Raw genomic sequence first — 27,089 nt, forward strand, 5'->3', positions numbered from 1 at the left:
CTGTTGTTCTTGGGGCAGATGCTTGGGTTTCGGTTGGTGGTTTTTTTTTTAAATTCTGTCTTTACAGCAGGCTAGTTGCTGTTTCATTTTCCCAGCTTAGAAGGAAATCCTTTACCCTAAGGGGTAAAGGAGGAGGAGAAGTTATTAAGAACAAGGCAAATTACTTAAATATTCTTCCTGCAGATCCTTGATGATATACTGTATGCAGTTCCTATATATGAACTTCTACAGATTGTTCTCTTCTAGATTAACTTGGCTTTATAGCTGTCTGCAAGAAACAAACTTGAGCTGCCTTAGTAGAAATAAAGGTAATCGCTATTCTGTTTTTCATCTTTCACAGTTTACTGGAACTAAATATACTCAACCGCTGAATAAGATGGATGTGAATAGCAATTAAATGCAAATTTAAACATATGCTAATCCAAGTGACCTATTTTTTTTTTTTTTTTTAAGGAAGTAGGTAGGCCCTAAGTGTAACTATGGATCTAAATCATTGTCTTTCATGACAGCTTTGAAGGGGAAGGGAGGGAGGAGGAATTCCACTTAGAACTTAAAAGGACTTGACAAGTGCTAGTTCTGATCGGTCTGTCTTACCAAGGGCTGGTACCTTCATCTAGGTTCTTGGGCTCTTAAAAAGTGGCTATTGATTGCCATTTGTCATCCTCTTCTCTGTTCTGTCTCCTGCAGAGTCAGACGTGTGCTGGGTGTCTGTGGAAAGCAGGGCAGCTACCCCGGCCTGAGTGGGCTTGATAAGGAAGAGTTGCATCTTAATAGCATGATGCTGACAAGCGGATCAGAGAGGATGTCATTCATGGATGTAAGTTACTCACTTTTTTCCGCTCTGTAACTAAGATGAGAATGACTTGTTTCATTTATGAAGTGTAAATCTGAACTGGCTGATCAAAATCTCTTTTTAGTTCTTTATTTTTTAATAAACTGTGTTTGATAATATTACTGGATTGGATAATTTTCACTGGATCGTAAAGGAAAAAAAATCATCAACAGAGACAGAATAAAAGACAAATTGTTCCCTGGTCCTGTCTCTGACCAATATCCACCCTTATTCTAGTAAGGAGTTGTTACTACCGTGTGGTAGACAAAGACCAAAGGATCAGCAACAGTCCAGGGCTGACTTAAAGCACTGACACCATGTTTTGTTGTGCTCCATAAAATAGTCTTGGTGAGCTTTACAGGCCAGATAATGCTGTTGAGTTCCTGTGTCGATTTCTTTTTTTTTCTCTTAACCACAAGTGTAATACTTCTAAATTAGTTTCATACTTCTTAGTAATAATGCTGGCCTTGCATACAGTCCTTGATGCCTTAATTCCTCAATGTACGGTATCTGTCTCAGATACTGAACTACGTATTGAGGTAAGTAGTTTATAAATACTTTTGTTCTATAGCAAAAGAATATTTAGTTCAGGTTAATTTCTTTCAAATTTCCCTGCATACTTTGAATGTATATGTGTAAAGCAGCATGTTTCTTGATCTGTAACTACCTTCCTAGTTCATCTTAGGTCTGCCAGTCCAAGCTATTGGTCCTGACGGACCACTTCAGCTTTGCACTGTCATGACTCTGCTTCTACCAGATCATGAGCGTAAGCTAGCACCAGCAGGAGGCTCGCTGCAGGCTTTTGCTCACAAACGGCATCCATGCAAGAATGCGTGTGTTGTCCTTTTGCACGATGTGAAAGCACAGTGCCAGGACCACGTAACTTATCTGATGGAATGGCAAGCTTCCTTCTCAGTGTTCCCTGCTGCATGAGCAACGGGGCTGCTATTTACTCAGCTTGGGGATAAGGCAGTAAGAAAGCATACTTGTTTCTCAGATCTTCTCCCTTAGTCAGCAGGGTGGTGCTTTCAGGACAACTGTTTGTACTACGCAGCTGGCGCATCTCAGAATCTGTACCTTCCCAGTTAATATTCCAGGAATGGACTAGGTGATTTAGACCTATTGTTCTAAAAAGGTTTTTGAAAGTCTGTCACAGAGTACTGGAATTCTAATGAATGGCTACCCATTACTGGAAGCAATTAATTTAATCCATATTCAAGTATTAGGAAGTGCATTTCCTTGCTCTAACATCATGTCCAAGTCTAATGATTTTTAGTTTCTATTTTCTCTGAGAGGATTTTTGAATTAAAAAGCGATTAAGCTGTTGGTATTAGCATTCCAGGAAAAGCTAATCCAGGATAAGTTAAAATTTTTATGTTGCCCAGTATTTTAGAAAGGGTTGGTTATTACATCTGCCCTTATGAACTGTGTATCGGGCTTAGTCATGCATTTTACTCACACAAGCAAAGCTTTTTTTAAAGGTGCCATTTGTTTACTAAGTTAAATATAGTACTCAAATTGTTTACACAGTACTCACACAATACCTGTATGAAGAAAAACACATTAAAACACTCTTTAGCTAAACTGTATGTTCATGATCAAGTTTGGGAAGGTCTAAATATGCTTGTGTAACCAAGTGAGCTGCCAAAGTCTGTGGGCCCATCAGAGATTCAGAATCCAACCTTAAGTTCGCCCTACTCTTTTTTGTTCCTTGACTCATTCAGTTCTCGTCCATCTCTCAAGGGACGTTCTGCTGCAGCAGCAGTCCGAGTATCAGCACTGATGAAATTTAAATAACAAACAGTTCTGATCTTGTGTGAACTTCACATGCAAGCTAAGGCATAGCTAGATTTCTCTGAGGAAACAAAGAGCAGTTTGTTCTGACTATAGTGGAGGTACAGGCACGAGCCCATTACAGCACAGCTCTGGCTGTGGCCAAGCTCTGATTCTTCCCTGCCACCCCCAGGACTGCTCTAACACCATTCAGCTGTACATTCCCCAAACTAAATACCTCACCTGCTGGGAAAGGCTTCCATGAGAACCAGTCTCTTCTACTCCCATAAGATTCCAATTACAGACTTAGAAGCTTTTGCCTGTTTTCTTTAAGCTTGAGTCTTTTTTCCCCAGTCACTCAGATACCATGGTGGAACAATCATAGGGCACGCTTACTCTGAACTGCAGTAAACTTCAAACAAAAATACAATTAGCAAATACACAGCATGCTATAGCAAAACCCAGGTTGAACATAAAATGATACCTCTTAGCTTGAATTTTCGATCTCATTAGGTTTTTATTCAGAATACTAAATTCTACTAGTATTACACTTTTAGCTGTACCTTTAAGGGCACTGTCCCATCATGCTCTGTCAGCCCTATAAATCTGGCTGTGTCAGCTGCAACTTTATAGTTCTCAGTCAGTCTGCCTGGTCATTTGAGTTGCTACGTTATTCATCAAGTAAGTGTTTAACTTTTTAGTTCTGTGTTTTCCCTAATTTAGAAGTTTCCTAAAGGTATTCAGTTAAGACAAGCTCAAGTTAATGGCAACTCAACTTAACTTTGCTGTATCAGAAAAGTTTCAGTGTTTTTTTTAGTCTTATCTGAATAGCAAGGTGAAAAAAGACAAGCAGGAAAAAAAGGTGAGATTGTCTGTAAGTTAGCGCTATAATTAGCATAAAGACTAGTCATGAATAAGTTGTAGCATTTGGAGTTGTTTTTGTTTTTCCAGAGACATTAGTTTAACAGGAAAAGTATACCTAGCAGCGAGCTGTTACGTGCTTTCATGTAAGTTAATACTGAAACAATAATGAATCTTGTTTCTTTATTCAACATGCACCAAACAAAGAGATTTAAATGCATTTATTCTCTCTGATTTTTATGCATACTACAAATTGCAAATATAGTATAAAATATATTCTCCCCTGTAAGAAAATCTGGTTCCTGTTATGACAAAAATATAGTATTAAAGATTTGTTTTAAAAATACCAACTTTATAAAATGCTAAGTAAAAAACTAACATCAGTGGTTGGTTTATGTATTAAGCCAAAGATCCATTAGAAGTCTACAAGAACCTAAAGGGGAAATGTCTTATTCTTGTGGCTTATCTCCAGGTACAGTGAGAAATAGTTGCTGTTACAGGTGCATGAATAAGCAGCTAATTTCTCTGATCTACTGGGCTAGCACTAAAGGACCTTTAATGCCAAGTGGGACAAGTAGCTCTAATTCTCACTGTAGTCCAGAGTATAAAATTTGCTCGTAATCTTAATAAAATTGGTAGGTTGATGTTTTGGGTTGAGTCATGTTAGAAGGATAAATACAATTTAGTACAGTCTGGAACTCTACTTAAAGTTTTAAATAAAATGTTGAAATCAGAAGCTGCTGCAAGAAGTAATGCAGCATTTTTCAAGGACTTGATTGTTTCCTACAAGAATCACAAGAGAAGCAATGCTGGCTTGTCTCCATTCATTCTGAAAACTTACTTTTCTATACTTAAGAAGGTCAAGTTAACATTTTCTGCACTGTTTTAAATACTGGAACATTTCATAGAAGCATGGTATCTAGAATTTGGAAACTCGTTCCTTGTGCCACCTACAATTTAATCTGTAGTAAACTGAAAAACCTTAGCTTGAACAAACAAACTGTAAAACAAGTTGTTTGACATGCTTTAGAAAATCTGTAGATGCATAGATGTAGCTCCATCCTTCCACTTGTTAACATGGTCTGAAATAACAGTTCTGCAGAGTGGACACGTTTTTTCTCTATTAAACCATAAAGAGATGCATTCTTCACAAAATGTGTGCTGTAATGAAAAGAATGAGAACTTAGAGCTTCTAAGCTCTTCCATTTATGAGACGGTATATTATTTGCATAGCCTGATTTCTGAAAATAATCAGAAGACTCACTAATCTAACTTTATGTAGTTTTGTTTACCAGTTGTTTAAAATATTTTAAAGTTTGCAAAGAATAATTCTGATTATGTGTATTACCTGACAGATAAGCAGAATAGGCTTCTGAAATTCAGCTTGGCAGATTGAGCAAATATCATCCGATTCAGAACACTGTCTCTTGCTAGCTGTCACCCCATAGTGCTGTAAAACAAGATATTTTCAGCAGATACTAGTTTCTAGGGCGGGGGGAAAGCCAAAACAAAACACACAAATAACAGGCCAGAAAGGAATTGGGAATAAGGGCTGCTATGTCAGGGGAACTATTCAATCCCTAATCCAACGAAAAAGTTTTTTTAATAGTTGTCTTGGGGCCTAAAGCTTATGTGCTCCCACTTACCATGCTCTCTAGTTAGTATCTTCCCCTGATCACAGTTACTGGAAAAATCTGTATCAGTTTTATTTTAACAGTGACCTCTGAGCAAAATGCTGTGTTAAGTTCCAATTTGATCAAGATAGCACTTAGAAAATGAGAAGTGCTTTATTATTCTTTTAGTTCAATGACACTGTGCTCCAAAAGTCTTCTATACATTTTACTGCATGAATAGCAGACTCTAAACAACACTTCTTACTACAGAGAAAGATTATCTAGAAACTTACAATTCTAACAGGAGTTACTCGCATGTCAACTATTTTGGTAAGCTTCAATTCTCACTCTGTTTCAGCATAAAGCTCTGCCTGCATCCAACCAATATTTATTCCAGTTAAAAAGTAGGAAGCAGGACAAAAAGGGTATGCTATTTCACATACGTTTATCTGAAGAGACATGCAGAATAGATTTTTGTTGTTGTTGTTGTTCAGATGACAACATAATCACATAGTCAAGGAATTCAGACTGTGAAATGGGAGAACAAGTATACAGGGTTTACTTTAAAAATGCAGTTGTCTATTGCTAGAACAATACAAAGTAATACAGGAGTGAGGTACTTAAAAAAGAAATACCAGGTTTATTGTTTTGTCATAAGATAATTCAGTACTCACTGGTCGTGTACAAAATATCCGTAGGACCTGCCTGAAGTTTCTCAATTGTCCAAAAAAGCTCAAAAGCTGAAATGGGAAAGAAAGCCTGAGTTATGCTTAGTATTTTTCTCTGTGAACTAAAAAGCTTCCAAGCTTTTGTGCAAATTCCAATGTTAAAAGTCTCACTGCTAGTTTGATGTTGGCAAGAACATAAGCAAAGCTGTAGTTCAGACTGACCCTATTTTAGTTGCTTAATATGTAACCAAACTAAGAATTTAGCCTGAAGTTTTTTTCCCAGTAGGTATCTGTTCTTTAAAAGAAAAATAGTGTTGAGGTTCTGAAATGAAGCACTCAAGCGCAAATATACCAGCATTATTATCATATATGCAATAGTCTTTAGACTTGTAATTAAGATACCTTAGCATTATAAAGTATTTTTCATGTTCAAAGCCAGACTTGTACTGAGTCTGGTTACATTTGGGGCAGATTAGCTCTTTGGTGAAGTAGGCAGCAAGTATGAACACTTACGTTTAACTTGTTTAGCATCGCACTAGCAGAGAGAAAATCTAGTTTCCTGGAACATGTTGATTCTTTTAGCCATTATTTTTACCTTTATTTTTGCAAGCTCTCTTCCTCAATATCTGGTAACAGTCTGATCAATGTCTGATATGAGGGGACCTATAGTAAGAGTGTTCTTTGCTATGCAACCTCAATCCATTTCCAGAACAGGTGCAGGAAAAAGATGATTTAGTGCCCTGAGCCAGTATTCCTATCAGTTTTGGAAGGCTGTATCAGTTAACTGAAGCATCAACTTGCAAGTCAGTTCAAAGACAGGGGAACATTCAGAAATGTGTTAGTTTATATGCCTCTAACCCTCCAGTGATAATTACCGCAAAATAGTTTGCGAGGAATATAAAGCTTACATACTTTTAGGATGAGGTAGAGAAGGCCCAGCAATATCCCAAGGGTCCATCCTAGTGCACTGTCCAGCTCCCCATAGCCAATAAGATAACGGAACCAAACTGGTATGGGGACAAACATACGGTAACACTGGCAGAGTTCTTCTAACAGCATGTACCAGTAGCCCTAAGCAAGACATGCAAAGGAATCGCTCAAGATTTAAAACACAAAGGATTTTTAAAATACAGAGAAAAGATGCATTGTTATTCTTTTGAGTAACTTCCTCTCATAGTATCTTGAAACAACTAAATATGAAGCATGGAAAAAAATAAAGACCAGATGATGAGTCTCACCACAACTGTACAAATAACACTAACACAATTGATTGCTGTACTGCAGAAAATCAAGTTAATAGGCTAAAATAGGATAGCTTTGTCAGATGCCTACCTACTTAACAATGCTATCAGACTTTCATGAGCATTAAAAAAGAAAATAAAAGTTACATGAAAAAGGAAAATAAGGACAAATTTGATCACGTACATCAGCTTGTCATTAGCAGAGTTATATCCTGCATTCAGCATTAAAAAACAAAAGTAAGGACCATTCTTTTATTAACAAACATAAATTACAAACTATTTTCCTTAAGTATTATTTCATGCCTGTGTAAGAAGCCTTATCTTGTGATAATTAACTCCTATATAGGATGGGGTGATAAGAAAATGGTGGTGGTAGGGGGAGAAAGAAGCATAGAGTAGCTGGACTGAACAGGTAAAGAGAGTTCAATGACAGCCTAAAAATTACTGAATAACAACTACAAAGCACGTGTCCTGCACAAAGCACTGTGTGTGCATATTTAATCATAAATATTTAGCTTAGCTCTTGCTTTATTTCCTTAAGTTTGTCTTTAAAACTAGATTTATAACAGGGAAGAAGTACTCTTTCTATAATGTACACTGGATAATGCCATGTTTTGCCACTACTGACCAGATTCCCCCTTTAATTTAGCCACAGCTTAGGTCACAGTTGGTGTAACGGAATCTTCAGCAATTATTTTCTGGATGTTTTATCACTAGCTTTAAAAAAAAGAAAAAAAAAAAAAAAAGGAGATCTTGATTGTAAACCAGTATTTAGAGAAATTGGTTGTCCCTGAGAAAAACTTTATCCTGGTACATTTGAAAAGATAAAACCTACCAAAACATCCTGTTCAAATGCTATCATGTACAAACTGTACTTGTTCGGGTTTTTGTTTATTTTTTTTTAAACAGTACCAGTATTTGCTATTTTGACATAAAATTTAATTGTTTTTTGCATGTCTCGCCTCGGGAAGAGGATAAAAATAAATACCGCACCAACCAGTGCAGGCTTCTATAAAAGTCATTAAACTTCACTGGTTTGAGGAATTAAGCTATGAATCAAATTCATTGATCTGACACAAATATTGCTTAAGTTTATTAACAAAAAGAAAACTCAGAATTAGTTTTGAAGAGACAGAAAATACAGCTGTTTGCATGTGCAGATCTTAAAACCTTACCATGTCAGTTACTGTTGAGCACGTAAAAAACTTACTGTGCATCAGCTGCTCCGTGCTAACCGCCTCTACACATGCTCTTACATTGCAGCAAATAAAAGGTTTCTTCATCCCCCCATTTAGAGACAGAAATAAACCTATTTATCCGACGACATAATACAAGCAATTGTTTCAGATCAGACTGTAAACCTTCCCTAGCACCAAGCAGGGAAGAACATGAAATCCACAGGGTTTTCTTGCCACAGTGTAGTGGTGGATTCTATACAGACCTTTTAATTAAAAAGACTTTTCTCTGGGTAGAATTTAATAGTTAGCTAATTTTACTGTAAAAGAGTCATCACAAGGAAGCAAAAATATAGCTTGTTTCCTTACCTTGGATTTAAAGGACATCATAAAAGAAGGCACCAAGAGAATAAAGCACTTGAAGCCCATGAAGAGGAATTTCAGAATAAAGTCTGTGACTCCCACAATCCAAAGTACCTCCCAGAAGTTCATAAAATCCACAGTAGGGTTTAAAAAGATTAAGCTACAAAAAGAATTATCAGAAGTTACTGGAGTACCCTATTTAGAGGAAAGCATAACCAGATTATCACGGCAGGTTTAATTAAAAAAGGAAACATGGTTTACATAGAGGAAAAACATTTGCTAAGAAAATGAACTCTTTATTGCAAATTGATCATTTATGATCTCTGACCACCTTCCAATTTTTGAACCTTCCTTCCTGTATCTTCATCACAACCCCCATCCTCTAGAGATAGGCTTTCTTTCCCATTTTAGCAATACAGCCTTTGACTGATTTACAGCCAAGACTGTAGCTACAGAATGGTAAGGGAAAAAAAAACCCTGGAGACGTAAACTCCATAGACCCCCCAGAATGCCATATATTTAGTATTCCGAAGGCAAGGTCAAAGCTAGGAATCAAACCCAGGTACATTCCCCATGGTACAGTAGTGCCATTAAGTTGAGTATGGGGTCTAATCTTGCAAATTCCAACGTACTGTTTTCAAGGACAGCACTCATCAGTGTGGCAGAAGAGGAGGAATGGAGATTAAAATGAAAGATGCCACAATTAAAGAAAAACAGCAGCAGCCCAGATAAAATGTTCCCAGTTAATATTTGAGTAATATATGGTGTGAGTAGAGATGTTCCTCTACTTACCTGTAATACAGTGACTGAGAATGAAAGGTGTAATACAAGAGGAGAGATGATCCAGTTAGGTATACTAGTAACCAAGCACATTGCAACTTGGAGCACCGTTCCTGTAAGATAATTGTAAAGACATGTTACAGTCCTTATCGCAGTATCGGTGTCTTAAAGATATCTCTAAAGCACTGAGTCTGTTGTACCTGAACAGAATTACTACTAGAGGATTTTATCTTAGTGGTTTTAGGCCAAATAAAATAGGAGAACTCAATGGAAAGGTAAAGCAGTAATTTTAATGTTTTCAACATAACAATTTCTGCATGTATCAAGGTTTTTTCTAAAAACAGAACCAAACCCCACCCCAGTCTGAAGAAACAACAGATTTTCCTTTGGGAGTGAACAGAGTCAGCTGAAAGTTTAAACTGCCAACTGCTATTTGATTCCACAAATATAGTTAAGAAGTTCCTCCATAAATTCCAAAAAGCTTTATCAGTTGAAGTGATTTCAATATTCAAAGTCGGAGGGGGGGGGGGGGGGAACTCTTCCTGAATTTTGCAAGTCTTACTTATCTGAGAACCTCTACACTGTACAGAAGCATTAAGAGTTTACTTCCATCTTGAAACCTTGACACCTAATATTATTAGGTAAATAAAACAGTATCTCCATTCGCATTTCTTTCAAAAACTGATGGATAAAGGTCTTGGTTAACTTACAGAATTTTTTTGCATAGGGTGATACTTACTCTTAGAAAAACCTGATTTACTATGCTTTTGTTTGCATATATATAAGTTGTTAGCAGCCCAATTCCAAGAGAAATGCCTATTAGGAAAAAAGGGTCAGTTATACACAATTAAAAAATTATTACTGAACTGGGTTAAAAAACCAGCCACTTCTAATGTCTTTGTAATTACAATTAATAGCTCAGACTATCAAGCCAGAATAATTAAGCACATTGTACATATGCCAGCAAAGGAAACAGAAGCCACTGAAACATAGTTTAGTAAATCTCTCTTTCTGATTAATAAAGCAAATAAAAATAAAGCTAAAAATAAATTGAATTATATTTCAGGCATGGTTATTAGTGTATCTCTTTGGGGGGAGGGTCTGTTCCCTCAGACCTTATTTTGTTATACTCTACCAATTATATGCTGCATGATCAATTTGACACACAGAATCAAGATATATGGCAGACTTTTGTGCAGCCACTGGAGGAGGTATCTGAGCTCTGAGAGGGAGCTGCCGCTGTGTTCCTCTGAGTCTGGAGTAGAATCGTCGAGCCCCCCTGCTTCGCTGTGGGCGTGTCCGTGTGAGCGACTTTGGGAACCTGGCCTTGAATGCCGGGAACTCGCATTTTCTCTGGCTTCTCCCACAGCAGAGTTTAGCTGTATGCGAACATCTCCGCTATGATGGCATGAGCTCTCTCCTGACAACCTTGCTGCGTGGGTGCTCTGAGAAGATGAAGAGTCATCACCACTCCCTTGGATGTTGTGGAGATGACCGCAATTTGGTTGCATGGTGGGATTTTTTTCTGGTCCAGATTCTTGCTATTTTGTCTCCTAGAGTAGGATATAAAAAGTTGCAGTTGAAGGAAGAGATAACTAGTTGCGGGGGGGGGAAGGGAACAACAAAAAACGCAACACAAAACTACAATAGATTGTACTGAGTGATTGCCCGCATGAAGTAAAGTAAAGATTCTCTTTCTGAGAGACGCTGTCTGTCTTCATTCTGAAAGCTGGCATGCTGGGTTTGCACCCTGTCTCCACGGGGCAACTTTCTGTGTGCCGCATTAAAGGACTCCCTTCCATTCACGTGCAGATTTTCTAGCCTGCAGTGAACCTGGCTGCCTTAGTAAAATCTAAAGTTGCTTCAGTGCAAACCAGAACAGCAAAAGCTGCTGAATAGGAGACCAGCACTAGCTTGTACAGAAGAGATCTTGGAAGTGCTGCATAATTTCACAAAAATAGTAACAGTAGTAGGCCAAAGAAGGAGCAAACGACGGTGGGAAGGAAGCAAAGAGTACATTTACACGCATCCATAAAATGGTAAGCATTTGTTCAGACAAGTCTAGTCAAAAGCCAGTGCATGCTCAAAATTGAGGGCCATTATGAGATTAGTGAGATTATCCTGTCTGGGTAAATGAGCACAACCAGGTTAGTCCATTTTCTAAGAAGCATTTAAAAGAGCCTGGACCATATGGTCTAGGTAAAAAAGAAGTGCAGCCAATAAGCAGTAATCTAACAGTGAGACCACCCAAACGAGGCCTTATTTATCTCCCCTTTGGCATCTTTCTGTTGTCTTCCTGGGCAGTTTTTCACTTCTGTGTCAGTCTTTACATTGGTCAAATAGTGTTAAATCTACTCCTCTGGACTGGTGTGACATCAGAGTAGCTATTTTGGAGAATGCTTTGAAGCTGGATTTGGCACAATACTTGTCACTATCGAATAATATTACTGAAACATTGGGAATTTTGTTACAATCCTTTTTCTGTAATTCAAACTCTTCCAGATCCCTATTTTTTCCAAAGCTTAGTGTACATACGCAGCTAGTTTCACTGGGGATACAAAAAGGTTAAAGCAAAATTGGTTTTGCGCTGCAAAGTTCTTAATATGTTTGCACAAACCTAGAATTCTTTAGCCTTTAAAATGGAGATTATATTAGAAAAGTAAATTGCATTAATTTAAATAATATATGAACATGGGAACTTACTACCATTTAGAGTGCTGCTGCTGCTACTACTAGATTTTTGTTAGCCAAAGATTACGTCATACTTTAGTCCAGCAAAAATTCATGTTCTGTCATTTTATGCACATGAACAAAGCCAATAAACTGGAGATAGCATTAACTTGTGTGAACAGTATTACTCAGTGTCTGCAGAATCAGGCCATGAATACTGTTTTTAAGAGGAGGGGAATAATAATAATAAAATAAAAAAATCTCATTAGCACTCTTCAGTTAGTGGTTTACGGCCTGCTTCTGCAAAAACTGACAGTTCGGTGTTGAAAAAAAGCGAGCGATCCCATTGTTCGGGTAATGCAGCTTCCCTTGGCACTCCGCCTAACAAACTTTCAAATAACTAAGTTACTAAACGGGATTTAAAAGCGTAAGAAATCCGCACGCAGCGGACGGCTTCCAGAACTTCTTCACGCCTAATTAGATAAAATAAGGTCTTTGATAAAGGGCTCTTCTCCTCGAACATTCCCCATCTCTTCCTGGCCGCTGCCTCCCACCGCGCTTGGGCAGGCGGCTTCTCGCCGCTGCTGGCTTCCGCCGGCCGCTGGGCCGCGGCGGCCTCTCCCCGCGCCCCTCGCAGGGCCGCGCCGCCGCCGGATCTCGCCGCCAGCCCCCTCGCAGGCGGCGGGAGGGCGTCTGCCGCTGAGGGCAGCGCCGGGGGGGCCCCCGCCGGCCTCCGCAGAAGCCCCGGCGCAGGGAGGGGGTGACCCCGCAGGCGCGTCCCCGCTTCCTTCCCCCCCGGCCCCGGGCTCTGAGGGGGAGCGGCCGCCGGGAGCCCCTTTCCCGCCCTCCCCTGCACGACCCCGGCGAGGCGCCAACCCGCGGCCCGGCGGCGATACCTCATCAGGCGGCCGGCGCCTCCAGCCCGGCGCCGCTGCCCAGGCCGCGGCCGCCCGCCGGCTCCATCGCCGCCGCCGAGGCCGAGTGGGCGGGAGAGGGCGCGGCGGGGGGAGGAAGAGGAGGAGCCGTGAGGGGAGGAGGAGGAGGAAGGCCCAGGGGTGGGCGTTGCTCTGGCAACGAGCGGCCGCGGCTTGTCGAGGCCTTCGCCCCCTCAGGGGACGGGGAGGCGGCTGGGGGGGTCCCCTGTGGGGCGGTGAGGGGGACTCGCCTCAGCCTCAGGGCCGGGGACAGGCCGCGGTCCGGGCCCGTCAACCGGGGGAGGGGGGGGGGGATTATGGTTCCTGTTGCTTTTTATTTAAAGCCTCAATTAAAATTAACCTGGGAAGGCAATAATAATGAAGGAAATTAAGAAATATACATAAATATATATAGGTACTGCGGTATCATTATTTCTCGGTGGTGATTAGTGCTCACCGCAGGGAAGTCCTGCTGTCTGGAAATTGGCTTTACCTCCCAGGAAACCTGAGGAAAATACTGCCCTAGTTAATGCTGCTGTAGCTCTTAGGAGAAGCTTGAAATTAAATAGATACAGGGTTTTCTTTCAAAATATGCTCTTGAATAAATTAGTTTGCATCCAGAAATGGCATCTGTTTTCCTTGGCTCAGATATTTTTCTAAAAGTGTTTAGGTATGCAGCTCACACTGAGACCGGTGCCTAATATGTGAGCAGTTTTGAAAATCAGTCCTGCGTTGTTCTGAATTGAAACAGATATACTGTTTTAATTAAAAATTTTAAATACAGAAATGCTGTGGTAACCCCGGGAGAGGGAAAGGACGGGCACGTAGACATCAGATCTCATGAGGCAAAGAACTAAGTGTTTGGAAGAGCTAAGTGGCCTGGTGTTTAGTTACACATACCATCTAACTATAAACTTTTTCTTTTATACTTGAGGAAGAAGCTGAAAACACTCGACACATCTCTGTTTCTGTTGGAGGTAGGTTTTAAGGAGACATCTGCAGCAATTTGGTCTACTTTTACGATGTTTTTGGAATCTGTATCTAGAATTTCTTGACTGGAAATTTCAGGCCTCGTATCCTCTGCATTTCACTTGGGCTGTGGCTGATGTATTGGAAGAAACTTGGGCTAGTTACTACAGATACGCTGAAGTATTAAACAAACCCACAAGCCTCCTGTTCCTGTAGGCCCTCTGAACTAAAAAGACCTTCTAATTTGTATAGTACTTCTGCCTAATTATCACAATACTGCTCAGTAGCAGCACCAATGCAGATTTCAGATGCTTGGCTGGAAGCACTCTAAGAATTATATGGCTATATCCCCATCCTTCCAAGGATAACACAAAACTGCTGTGTTTGACTTATGCTATGCCATATTGTTCATTCTCTTACTCTTTGCTCGGTTAGTCATTTGCATAGTGTTTGGATTATGAAGGACAATGTGAAAAATCTTAACTTGATTCTCAAATCAGGAAAAGCAATTATAAATCTTTTATTTTTAAATAGTATTTTACAGTTGGAAATTATGCATGCCTTCTGTACATTGCTTGGAAGTGTATAAATATAAAAGCCTCGTTCAGCTGTTTCTTTTTTGTAATTATAAAATGCATCAAAGTACAAATGTAGTTTTAAATCAAAGTTGTTCTCAAACTGTTTCTCATTGTTACATGCACTGGAAATATGAAATTAATTCATGGCAGCTTACTAATCAATAATGTTTGCTCATGCAGGTCACTTGCTGATTTATCTCCAATTCACAGCTCATTAGAAGGTATGTAACTCTTCAGTGATGTTGTTATTTAACAGGTATGTTTTCATAGTGCTGTTAATGACCTCTGGATTTAGTAACTCCTGACAAATGAAAGATTTCAGAGATTATTAACATAAAATTGGAAGTCTTTTCCCATGGGTATTGCACACATTAGGTCACGTAATACCTAAAAATAAATTTACCAATCTGTATTTTGGACACTCCTCCTAGGATGCCCATAAATTTCATACAGATAGCTGAATCGGTGTCCAGCCATGTTTTTGGATGTATACATACGCTCAGCTGTAAGTATCCCAGACTTTCTCATCCTCCTAGGTATAGGTGGTACCTCCTTAATTGATGCTATCAGCAGATTTCATCAGTGTATTCCTGCTTTTCCTGTGGTTGTTAAATGCATGAGACAATATAGGAACAAACACTGATCCTCGTGGAACTCTGCCAGTGATGCCCTGGCAGCACAATACTCACCTTTTCAGCAGTCACTCTGTACTAAAAGTTACTGACAGCTAGTTCTCTGCATAGAAATACTAGAAGAAAATATTTTGTATCCTAGTCCTAATTCCTGAAGGAGCTCCGCAGAAGTCTTCCTGCATAGAACAGCTTAAGGGATTACAGTCTTCATCTTTTTTTCCTCATAATAAACTGTTACTTCACTATTTTTCATCAGAAGGTATGGAAGGAACTAGTCCTTGAAAATTAGATGTACAGCGTACATCTTTGGTAAAATTTAAAGGAACTGGTCTCAGATACGTGGAAAGGAATTGTAGTTAATGATATGATAAAAAATTGTTTCCTTGCAAGAATCTGTAAAATAGCAGAATGTCCTGAATATTCAAAGGCTTTATTGATTGTCTTCATTCTACACAAAATGTTACTTGAGTATGGAAGACTTTTGCAAAATTAAGGGGGTTTAGTTTAAATTGTTCAAAGGATTTGAAAGTCTTGCCAAGAAGCTCAAATGACCTTCAAAATTTGAATGCTTTGAATGCTCAATCTTTTTAAAACTAGCTCCTGTAATTATACAACCTTTACTTCAGTTTGAGTTTTGAGCACAAGAAAACAATTCCTGTGCTCCCATATTTAAGGCACTGAAGAACAGAGACCAGTTTTGAAAACTCCTCACTGGAGTGATGGCAGAGGAGCCTGAATTTTGCTGTTGAAGTCTGATCATGTAAGCTTTGTCAAGCAGACTCACAAAGAATTTGAACTAGATATTTTTTTAATGCAATGACATCATCTTGTTCCCTGAGGTTTCCAGAAATCTTACGAGCTCTGTGTACAGCAGTGTTATCGTTTCTGTTAAGTCATTCTAAACTGAGAGTAGTTCCACTGAAATGGTGTCATATAATTGCTTTAAAACTGGTGAATTAGATCCCAGAGTCTTGGGTTTTGTGTATAGAGAGAGCCTTGAATGAAAATTACATAGCGGAGCCACAAAGGGAAGTTGTAATTTTTGCTCACTGCACAGGAGGGTGCTCAGCCTCTGTCTTTATCCACAAGAAAGAGCAATTCCCATGGTCACTCGAATGAAGTGGAGAAGCTGTTTTCTGAACTGGTCTTTTCTTGTAGTGACGTTGAAGGATCTGTTAAATACAATTACTCAAAAAATACTCAGCTGTTAAAGAATTTTAGAAGGTATGTGTTAATTGCTGTTGTAAGACCATTACAAAGGTATTTAGGTCAGAAGATGTACTGTAATGATCATCCACTGTGTAAGACGTTGGTATTCTCTAATGGGTGTGTTAAAGGTGCCAGGATTTTCAATAGAGTCTTTGAAGTTTCTCAAAATTATTTTTTCTTCCAATCTAATGTGTTAATCTGAATGTGTGAATCCTTGTGTGAATCATTCAATGGAATAATGACTTCTCATGTATGTAAAAACCTACCCTGAGTGGATTTGCTAGGAGGGGCAGGTAGGTTTGTTAATTTATACTCGATCAGTAGTACCTGCTTATAGTTAGATCCTTAATTATTCTTTATTTTCCTTGGTAAATATTAATATATTTTAGGTTCAGAAACCAAATGAATGTTTTAATGTAACTAACTCATAAAATGGAAATGTTTAAAAGTTATTTTGGTTTATTAATTTAGGTTAGTTTGTGTTTTATAGTAGGAAAGAGTTTTATTGGGGGCGGCAGGGGGTCAACAGGATTGTCAACGGGAGCAAACACTGTTTTACTGAAGCTGGTTCTGGTACCTCAGGCTGAGGTATTGCTTCCTGTAAGCAATGTAACTGCTCTGTCCATGTTCTGATAGGGCGGCAGCCTTTAACTCACAGAAGGAAAAAAAGTCTGCTTTTTGCGTTCTTTGTAATTATTAAGATTGCCTGCCATAAAAAGTTTTCTTTGACTGACTATAACTTGAACAGATGGTGAGATAAAGAATCTTCTGGCATTACTTACCACTACGTGTGTAAGAAAAATTTTGATTTTATGAGTGGCAGAAAATTGACCAACTTTCCGTTTACCTTTTTAGAGATCAGTTAAACAGAGGTCTTGGATGTTGTTATCTGGCCAGATTTTAGTAAGTGCGTTAACACATTCTGTCTGAAAACAATTTGTTAAACCTCTGTCTTGTACAAGGTCAAAAATATTCTGGCCCTCTGAATGCATATCCATTTTAGTTGCTAAGGAAAAACAATTGTTTTTAAAAAGCGTTACCATTGCAGACAGATTTCCAGGTATTTCCTTTCAGAACTTTCAGAATAAATACAAACACAGAAATACAGTAGGCAAAATCTTGTTTGTCGTGTTGAATGGGATTTGTCCCATTAACGTCAGCACATAAATATTTGCTTCACTTCAGTCAATATTTACCTCACTGGTCAATAAAACTTGTTTTGCACTTCACAAAGTTAATATTTACTTACTGTTTTTAGTTTGGTGACAATGTACAAATTCTGTGTTTCTAACGATATGGAGGGCTTTCTTCTTTTCTAACAAAAAAGATTTTGCATTAACAGATGCATGTTAGTTTATTAGGAAGTCTTATCCACAAGTAAGATCATGTTCATCATGTAGTAAGATTATCCAGATTATTCCTACAACATTTTACAAGTACAGAAAGGATAATTAAAAAAGAAAAAGGGTAAAATGACTAAATATATTACTGAATTTAAAAAATAATTGTCTAAGACTGTAAAATAGGAATTCCACATCAGTTATTTTTTGTGCTTGTTTTGTGCCAGTCAAGTTCTTTGGTAAAGGAAAATGTGCCATTAATCATTAAATGATTATTTGGTATTTTGTTTTTTAATGTTCCTCGCATAAGATAAAATAATTAGACTGAAGGAGGACCTCAGAAACAACATATAGATTTTTGGCTCATAGAAATGTTATTGGGAGTTAAATTTTGATAAATCACCAACATGTCGTAAGGAAATGCTTGTCATCTGGATCAAGTGCATAATTTCTTGCATATCCCAACTTCCCATGAAAGAACCATAAAACCGTACAGCAGGTTCTGGTTTTGTGGTGTGGTTTTGGGTTTGGGTTTTTTTTAGTGTTGGCATTTTGAAAATTTGTACTTCACAGTCAAATATGTTAAAAGAAGAAAAAGAAACAAGGGGAAGAAAAAAAGGGAAAAACTTTAAAGTCACCTGTGGTAGTTTGCCTTTGCATGATGCTATTGCTTTCATCTTTGCTTCTCTTCAGATTTTTAATTTATCTTGAGAAGTGTTTTTGAAGATTCTCACCTGATAGTAGGTGAGCACTGCCTGGATCCTTACTTCAGAAATCCTGGACTATGTTCAGATGCTCAGCTAGAGTCCTCGCTCAGCAGTTTAGAGGTGTAACAGAAGTGAGCACTGGGTCCTTCTGAAAGCTCAAGAACACACTGTTTTGCTCTGTCATAAATATTCTCCAATATTTTGAAGAAATTACAGTCATCTTTTCTGCACTAGCTCTTGTTGACCATCACTAAATGAAAAGTTCTTCTGTGCTTCCTTCATTTCCCTCCCCACCCATCCCAATTTTCTGGGGTCTCTTATTAGAGAGTGCAAAATTCTTCCTTGTTAAAACATTGGTATTCCATTCATATTTAGATTAATACATGTTAATATTTTTTTCTTACTAATATACTGTACAAGCAATATGTTGCTGTTAAAATTGACTAATAGCAGAATTGATTTGGTTTAACTAAAACTCAAAGCTATTTATTGAAAGTATATTATAAATCAGTAGAGATGACTGCTGTAATATAAAATGTAACACTAAAAGATTTTTTCCAGCCCTGGGAAGCCAACATATTCTGCTAGTTTTGATTTATAATAATGGGAGGCTCAAGCATTAATAACGGTAAAAAATGGCATTAGGAGAAACTTCCAAACTCTCTGAGGACAAGATACTCCTCTTCTATGTGTTGGTGGGAAAAGCTACCGCTAGATTAGAATAAAAGCAGGCATAGCCTGCTGAATAGGATTTTCATCGGCCAGACCTACTTACAATGAAGTTGTCTGGCATTAGCGTACTTGAGGAGCCTGCCTGAAAAACTAATGCTGAGTGAAGGTGCTTAACCTGGTCTTAAAAATGAATAAACAAACACATAAATAAAAAGGCTGACAGGCTTTTAATTAAAGTAAGTAGTCCATTCAGAAAAGGAGCATATATTAGTGATGAGATTGGACACAGATTTTGAAATGTAAATACTGTGGGGGGAGAAATTCTTTTTATACAACTTCATTGTATTCATTCACAACAAATATATCTCTAATGCAAGTTTCTAGCCATGTCTAACTGCTTCCTGTTACAAAGGAATCACCATAGAATCCCTATGTCCACCAGAGTTTATAGAAGTGGCAGAAACTATGCCCATCATGATTTTCAAGGAGGTTTATGAATCTAGAGGCAAAGCTATATAACTTTTCCTTAATTTTATCAGATTCATAGGTAAAATTGAATATGCAAAGAACAAGTAAAATATTTTGAGATACGTTGTCAGCAGTTTCCCCAAGAACATAACTGTGCTTTCAGCAGTGCAGTCTACCTCTGCTGTAATTTTTAGGACCTAATCCTATGAATGTATGTGATTAGCATACATAAATGAATAGTCTCATTAGAACCAAGGAGCTCCTTGTCTATGAAGTTATTTGCATGAGTTTGTAGGATCAAGGCCGCCTTTACCTCAACATTATATAAAAATAAAAATACTTGCTTTGCCATTAGGAAATTCTTCTGCTTATGCCCACATAGAGCTCACTGTTTTCTGATTTCATTAATAAAAATGGTTTAGCTGGAGAGGAGATATTGATGTTTGTATAATTTATGGAATTATGGTTGTTCATTACAGAATTTGTTAGGATATGTGTCACACAGAAACGTGTGTCTATAATTTTATCATGCTTGCCCTTGTTGAAATCAGTGATAGACTTTCCATTAACCTTAACAGCAACAAGCACGTGTTTTCAGATGTTCTTGAGGCTAGTAGTATAGTAAGCTATAGTAACACTGTCGCTCATGAAAAGTGAAATATTAGTAACTGAATTATGCAAAATGCAGAACTACTTGTTGCTGATGATATGGCTATCACGTGCCCCTAGTTACTACAAAATCAGGTGTAGACTTGAACAGCTTGGTGAAGAGGCAGCACATTTCTGAACTAAGTACTGCATATGAAACCGGTATCATTTAAGCAGTTGTTCATCATACTTCCCCATGCTTAACCATGCAAATGTTTTGGTTGTAAAAATTAGGATGCAGATGTTAATTCAGAAGGCAAAGGTTTCTGGAATAAAATCAGAGTACTACTCCTCCTAATTAGAAAATTATTTTTGTTTGGAAAGCAAGTACAAACTTAGCTATTTTTCAGTTAAGTCAGAGTAAGTACAGTAGTCACGCTTGTATGGTTTAGGAGGAAATGCATAGATGGCCTTTAGATCCTTGTAGTTGACTAGTCCACGTTTCCAAATGTGACACTTCATTTCCACGGAAGAGTTTTTCCCCCATGCATTTCATATGTATATCATAGTTGGCTGTATGCTTACTTTTCAGTGGTTTAGTTATATTATAAGTGGATATATGATAGTACGAGGTGTTCGACTTTCAGCCTGCCAGAGGCTTTGTCTGCAGCATATGGTTAAGAGATAGTGCCATCTACTTGGTGTCTGGTCAAAGGAGATACCGCTGTTGTTTGTTAAGCAAGACACATTTGTTATCTTCCTGTAATGTACACTTTTCTTGCAGTGGCATACTTAAAACTAGTTCTGAGTAGGTAGAGAAAACTCAGTATGCTTGTACTTATGTCAGGAAACAAAACGTCTTTTTGCAAAGTTCTCCAATTCTGTCCCTCAGAGTGGTGTTTTTATGATTTATACGGTTAGAGATGAGGGTGAGGCTATTTAATTCATTTAATCTTATGGTCTGAGTCTTCAGTTGAACTAAATTCTGTGAACTAAATCACAGCACACCCATATCCCGCAGACTGTCAAATAAAACATCTGTTTATGATAATGATTATCTTAATTTAAGAGTGAGTTGCAGCTCACTCGGTACTTTTCTTCATTAATAGAAAGGATTAATGGAAGACTACTTACAAGAGTACTTTACTTGCTACTTAACTAAGAACTACTTACAAAGTAAAACACTGGTGAAGGAATATTGGAATTCATCTTAGGCTCGTATATAACTTCTTTCCGAAGACATTATAACGATTAAGCATGTAAGCAAGCTTCCATGATTCGAAGTCTGGCGTTGTCTTCCCTATTTTCAGTAGAAAATGACTGTCTTGTCCATCAGTTTCAGCCAGGTCTCTGACTGCTCATAGATCAAAAGTACAAACAAAAAGTTTACTGAAGGCCATTCAGGCTCCAGCAAGTTAACAGACTCATTTTTATTGATGTGGCAGCTGAAGCGCCAAAGTTTATAAGTGAAAATTGTAGGACTTGATTCTCTGAAGTTAGGCAAGAAATCCATAGATAAGTGCCTAAATAAAAAGCCTTTTTCGAGTGATGCAGAAAGTCCTAGTAACTGGGAGGCCTGAGCATGCCTGGTGAAAAACAGGCTTCCTAATATGTGCAAATAAGGATCTGGATGTGTAACTTCAGGCATTCAAATTTGAAAAGTTTGGTCTACCACTCTGTAATTTCTGCTTTTGATGCTGAGTTCATCACACTACAGTGCTTGTGTGTGTGCGTTTGTTTTGAAATCATTACAGTTACAATTTTGACAGTAGCTTCCTAGAGAAGACCAAATGGAGATGTGAACTGTGTGAGCAGGGGCTGTGAACAAGGAACATGTGGTTGAGTATATACAGACCAACAGAAGATTCTCTTCGGCTCAGTGAAAGGGGAGAGAGCTAGAGAACAACAGCGTGAGGAGAGGGGGACAGATACAGGTGAATTAACCTATAAATTAAATATGTCATAGCACTGTTAGGACTCCAGCTATAATGCATAGATGCCCAAAACCTTTGCGCGTGTGTGTGTGTGGTTGTGTGCATACACACTTTTCCAAACTTCCCAGTCGTCCATCCCATCTTACAGAACTTCTCTGTACAGAGGATATTTCTTTGTGCCTCTTGTCAGAAAGGGCCTGCAGAATGTCTTCTGCACAATCTTCAGTGAGGCTAACGCTGTGTTCAGTGCTTATGGAAAAACAACTAATTCAAGGCTTGCAGAAGAGTTGGCATGTTTGTTTAAATTTCTTAAATGCGTCACAGTGATAACAGCAGCTGAACAGCATTTGTCCTGTGTGTATTTCTGTGTGCAATAGAACATTTTTTTTTCTTTTAACGTATAAGAAAATACGGAACACTACAACAAAATAATATCTGTGAATCCTGCCCAGGGTCACTCAGATATCCATCTAACATTTTATGGTACATTCAGAGAAAGACGTGAGAGCAGATAAAAGACATTAAGCAATGAAATTATGGTCAACGGAAATGTTTTATATTTTTCATTGTTTAGAACCTGGTACAGTAATTGTTCTCTATCATGCATAATTGCCACAGTGTTAAAATATAATTGGAAAATGCATTCCTCTTTGATCCATACTTTGAACCTTTAGACAGGTCACGTAATTGTCTACATACAGAACTATTTGTCCATGACTATTTAACAGGTGCACATAATTCATGTGTGTTCTTTTTTAAGTAAGCTGAACTTACTTCTGTTGAACTTAACCAAGTTAACCATTTTTCAGCCTCCAATGCTGCAGTAAAAATGTACTTCCTTAAATCTGGTTTGCTTGCAGACGGACTCTGGCACAGTAGATTTAGTACAGCTCCGGTATTAATGTTCAAAACTCCCATGCTGCACAGTTTTCCCACATGCTACATAAAAATGCTGTACAGTTTCTCTCTCCAAGGCTCCTCTTTTAGGGCATTAACTGACTGTATGCCTCCAGTTTGGTTAGTGGTTTCATTTATATATAATACAGGTTTACACACTCACCCAAATTACTATTTATTGCAAAATAAGTATGGTAAAATAATAATTCTACCCAATACTGGCTTAACATTAATTTTCAAACTGTGAAAGTCAATGGAAAATAAATCTGGGAGAGGATTGGTGAAATGAAAGATGCAGAATCATGGAATAAATGAGTTGCTAGAGAATAACTTGTATTTATATGTATTCTTAACTAGGTATAAGAAAATATAATGGAAAAATTTTCTGCGATTATAAAGGAAGCAGCATGGATTTAGGTATCCTGTAATAGTGGGAAGTGGGGAAAATGCTCAAGAATCTGGGCTATTGCTTTTATCATCTCCCATCACAACGCTGAGTTTTGTTAACTCAGTTTCGGAAGGGCAGCTTTTCCATGTTTTTGCTGTTTTTTGAGGAAGGTGTAATGGCTTCAGAATGTATCAGCAAGTTTTTGAAGGTAGGTTTGTAAGTTACGTTTCAAAAGGTGATGGAAGGAAATGTGCGTTTCTTTGAAGGCCTGAACTGTAGAACCCTGATGGTTTGGATGTTGTTGAGTTTCCAGTCAGGAACAAAATGGACCAAAACAGATTTCAGTCTTCGGTCTTTCCTTCTGCTCGTACATGATAGGACTGTGTGCTTTCACAGTCTGATAACAGTCCACCTCTACGTCATTTAATCCTTAAAGGCAATGAATGGCTTCAGTGCCCATTTACTTTTACCAAACTCGAGAGTAGTCCACTACACTGAACAAAGCATTTGAATTCATGCTTCAAGTTAAACTGTTTGCGAGATGTGCATTTTACAGACTGGATTTCATTCAGGAAGGTTTTTGGAAATGTAAATCATTGGGCTTATGGAGCAGGTGGATTTTAGAGCCCCGTGATAGGTAAATAACAACAGGAGTACGGCCTCCTCCATTTCTTTTCATGTCAAAAGAAGTTCTATTATTTTTATCTTCTAAAGAAGTATTTCTTAACCTTTATTTTACCAAGGGTCCTTCTTAGCAACCAGCTACTTTTTTTGGACCTTTTTCAATTTTTCAGTCCAGGTTTGGAAATCACTCCTCCCCTCTTTATTCTGCCTCTAGTGGTCCCTCCCCTCCAGAAAAATCTCAGCTTGGATTTCTTACGGAGTCGGCAGAGGAGGATAGGGAGCAGTGCAAAATTCTTGCTGGTGCTGCGTCTCCTGATGGGAGTGCAGAGTCCCACAGCCAGCAGAGCCCTGGAGGAGGAAATAGCATAAACATTCTTCATAAAGCAGAGAAAATAGGTGCATGGAAATATTTTAAATTGAACTATAATGAAATTATTGTTTATGGCCTAGCTTCTACCTTACATCCAGAATCTGTCATTTAGGTGATTGGGCCAGCAGGTGGCAAATATAATTGAATTCAAGAGAATAAATAAGGAAGTAGGCTGGGGATTGTTTGCTAAAAAGAAGACATCTAGTTTACTAATTAGGAGGATTTATAGGATGCTGCACTTAAAAATAGATGATTATTGATAGCTCATCTTAATCGTGAAAGTTACCTTATAGTTTCAGTTTCCTACGACCAGCGTTGCTGCAGCAGTCAGATGTGTGATTGCAACGTGCACATGGAAGCTAACCTCGTGTTAATCCACCTGGCGTGGACAGCAGTGCCTCAGAAACTGAGGGCAGGGGTTGTAGGCTGTGCTGCTGCAGCTGTATTGCTGCTGGTTTTAAGAGCTGCAGCCCGAGTACCTGTGTGCATTGGGTTGCACTTCTTACTGCAATGTAGACATAGGTGTAGGAGAGAGAGAATTGTCTCCGGTTCTGTGTTAGTAATAACCAGAAACGACAGACCCACTGCACTAGACACTACTGTCGTCATCTGGAAACTTTATGAAAGGCTGCACAGAAACAATGTTATTAATTTAGAGAGGAGGTAGCAAAAGATACGGTATATTACATCTGTCGTTGAATTAGGTAGAAAGAGAAAAGAAGTTGGAATTCTTTTCAATTAATTAGAGTGTAAAAATCATAGGACTATAGAAAACTAAGATGGAGATTGCTTTTGAAATTCTCATATATCAAAGTAGCGATCTAAAGGTATTTTAATGGAAATCAGAAGTAGATATTAAACTAAAATATTTGTCAGTGGAGACTGCTGAAGTGGAAGTTAAATCAATTTTTCTTTTCTTTTTTTAAGGGAAGTAGTGGCGATAACTCTGGCATTTAGGTCACTATCATCTCTCATTAAACTTGTTTTAATGATCAAAGCTGTATCAGTTACTGGTGAGCTCATCATGGCAGCCATGTATGAATTACACACTTCCCTATGCCCTTATCTAATTCATTTCTCTGTGCTACACTTTGGAATAATTTGAATATGAAGTATATCAGGAAAACAGAGTTGTTTTGTTCTAAGTGGAGAACTCAAGCAGAACTATTCCTCACAAAAAGTAACAAACATCCAGAGTGAATTACCATGAAGGAGATTGCAGCTGAGATTGTAAATATTATTTTGAGAGACACAGATTTCCTTCTGAAAGGAAAGAGCATTAAGGGATATTTTGAAAATGTAGAAGGGGAATAATAACAAAAAAACCTGTAAGATAAATTTGGCTCACCAGCCTTTTTGCTATTTCATGTCTAACATTCATTTTGGAGATATAACAGTTGCATCAAGCTGAGGCTAGTTTAGTTTCACGTGCCTGGTAAAATGGAGTTGATTCACAAGGATCTGGTCCATTCTCTTCTGTCACCTAATATTTCTGTTACTATGTATGTACGTAATTTCAGCTAACCAAATACATTTTTTTTAACAATTTGGAGAAAAAGAAATGAAAGTTTCAAAGTAAATATTTTTATATTCATTCTCATGCATTCAGTTGTTCCATAGAGCTTCTTTATTGCATATACCTCTAAGTTATTTGTAGCAATGAAATGCAATGCTGAAGTAAAATAGTTAATTAAAATTTAGATTGAAAATAGATTAGTTTCATTTGGTATTTCAGAGAGTTATGATTTAAGCTTTTCTTATGCCCAGCAACAAATAAATTGATATACAAGGAGTGTGAAAGCCATGCAGTTCAGTGTTGAGGCAAATGCTCATTAGGAGCTATGGAATAAGTGTGTTCTTTAATACAGAAGACTTGCACTTTGCATTTGACAGAGCTGTCTGAGCAGGGGCTTATAATACCCCAGGAGACTGGATTTTACTTGATTTGATAGGAACCAATAGGTCTAGAGATGTCTTGATCTATTTGCCGTTCCTCAGTTGCCTCGGAAAGCACACCACTTTCTTACTGCAACTTCACTCTGGGTGCAGACTTCGCTCCTAGAAGACTAATGTGTTTCATGGACAATCCAACTTAGTTTAAGGTTTAATTGCAAAATTATTCAGACTTTGCGTATTTTATATGTGAGTAATACAAATTTAGACTTTAGTATTTGTGCTACCTGTTTTTTGTGTGTTTGTGTTTAATGCAGCTGAAGGTTGTTATGTAAAACGGGTTAGTCCGAATCTTTAAAGGAGCTGCCAACATGCATTTGCCCGAGTTACTTCAGCAGTGGAGAGGAGAGGAAGAATTCCAAACACGTCATCCTGATTTCACAAGTCTGCAGAGATCTCCAAAGTGGATTTATCCATCTGCGTTAGGTAGTAACTAGCACGCTGCTTTTGTTACATACGAATGCCTGCATATGCGCACTCCCTCTCTGTACACATGTAATCTGTAGATCCTTATCTGTCTAGACATATGTGTACATACACTTTCTGGACTTTAGTCACTAAACATTAAGAATAATTGTATATAAAGTATCTGTTTATACAAGATACAGAGAAATTTAGTTATTTTTCATTTTGAAATAATGCAAATAGTAAATAATGCTTGAGCAAATAAACTTGCAGTTTAGTTTTTGTTTCAGTTCACCATGCTATTACATGGCCCTTGAAAACTGGAGTAAGACTACAATGATAAATAGGGAATGACAATCCATCTTGTTTTCATTAAGTGACCAGTTTCTTACTACATTGATGAAGTAGATGTCTTTATTTGCATTCAGATATAAAAATTCCTTATTCTCAAAATTAATTCAGTGT

The 27,089-nt window shown here is 38.1% G+C and overlaps 1 protein-coding gene and 2 long non-coding RNA genes across 5 annotated transcripts in view; 2 read left to right on the plus strand and 1 right to left on the minus strand.

The window, feature by feature from the left end:
• The first annotated feature begins 39 nt into the window (after positions 1–39).
• Positions 40–951, plus strand: LOC143168499 (uncharacterized). Its single transcript, XR_012996723.1, has 2 exons — positions 40–308; positions 688–951. It is a non-coding gene; the product is annotated as an uncharacterized LOC143168499 (long non-coding RNA).
• A 2,303-nt stretch (positions 952–3,254) lies between these two features.
• LOC143168498 (uncharacterized) overlaps positions 3,255–27,089 on the plus strand; it is a 41,360-nt gene continuing 17,525 nt past the window's right edge. For 2 of the 3 annotated variants that reach the window (XR_012996722.1, XR_012996720.1), the window contains exons 1-4: positions 3,255–3,286; positions 13,825–13,867; positions 14,618–14,658; positions 26,477–26,645. This is a non-coding gene — a long non-coding RNA (uncharacterized LOC143168498). The remainder of the gene's footprint in view (positions 3,287–13,824; positions 13,868–14,617; positions 14,659–26,476; positions 26,646–27,089) is intronic. The other variant, XR_012996721.1, reaches the window with a different exon arrangement.
• On the minus strand, positions 3,636–12,933 carry RNFT1 (ring finger protein, transmembrane 1). The gene is given in 10 exon segments (XM_076354955.1): positions 3,636–4,627; positions 4,815–4,916; positions 5,754–5,819; positions 6,660–6,818; positions 8,533–8,686; positions 9,319–9,419; positions 10,046–10,122; positions 10,442–10,831; positions 10,834–10,859; positions 12,873–12,933. Coding segments are annotated over 10 exon segments (1,215 nt in total). The 5' UTR covers positions 12,878–12,933; the 3' UTR covers positions 3,636–4,492.

This window comes from Aptenodytes patagonicus, chromosome 17, assembly GCF_965638725.1.
Source record: "Aptenodytes patagonicus chromosome 17, bAptPat1.pri.cur, whole genome shotgun sequence".
Taxonomy (NCBI): Eukaryota; Metazoa; Chordata; class Aves; order Sphenisciformes; family Spheniscidae; genus Aptenodytes; species Aptenodytes patagonicus.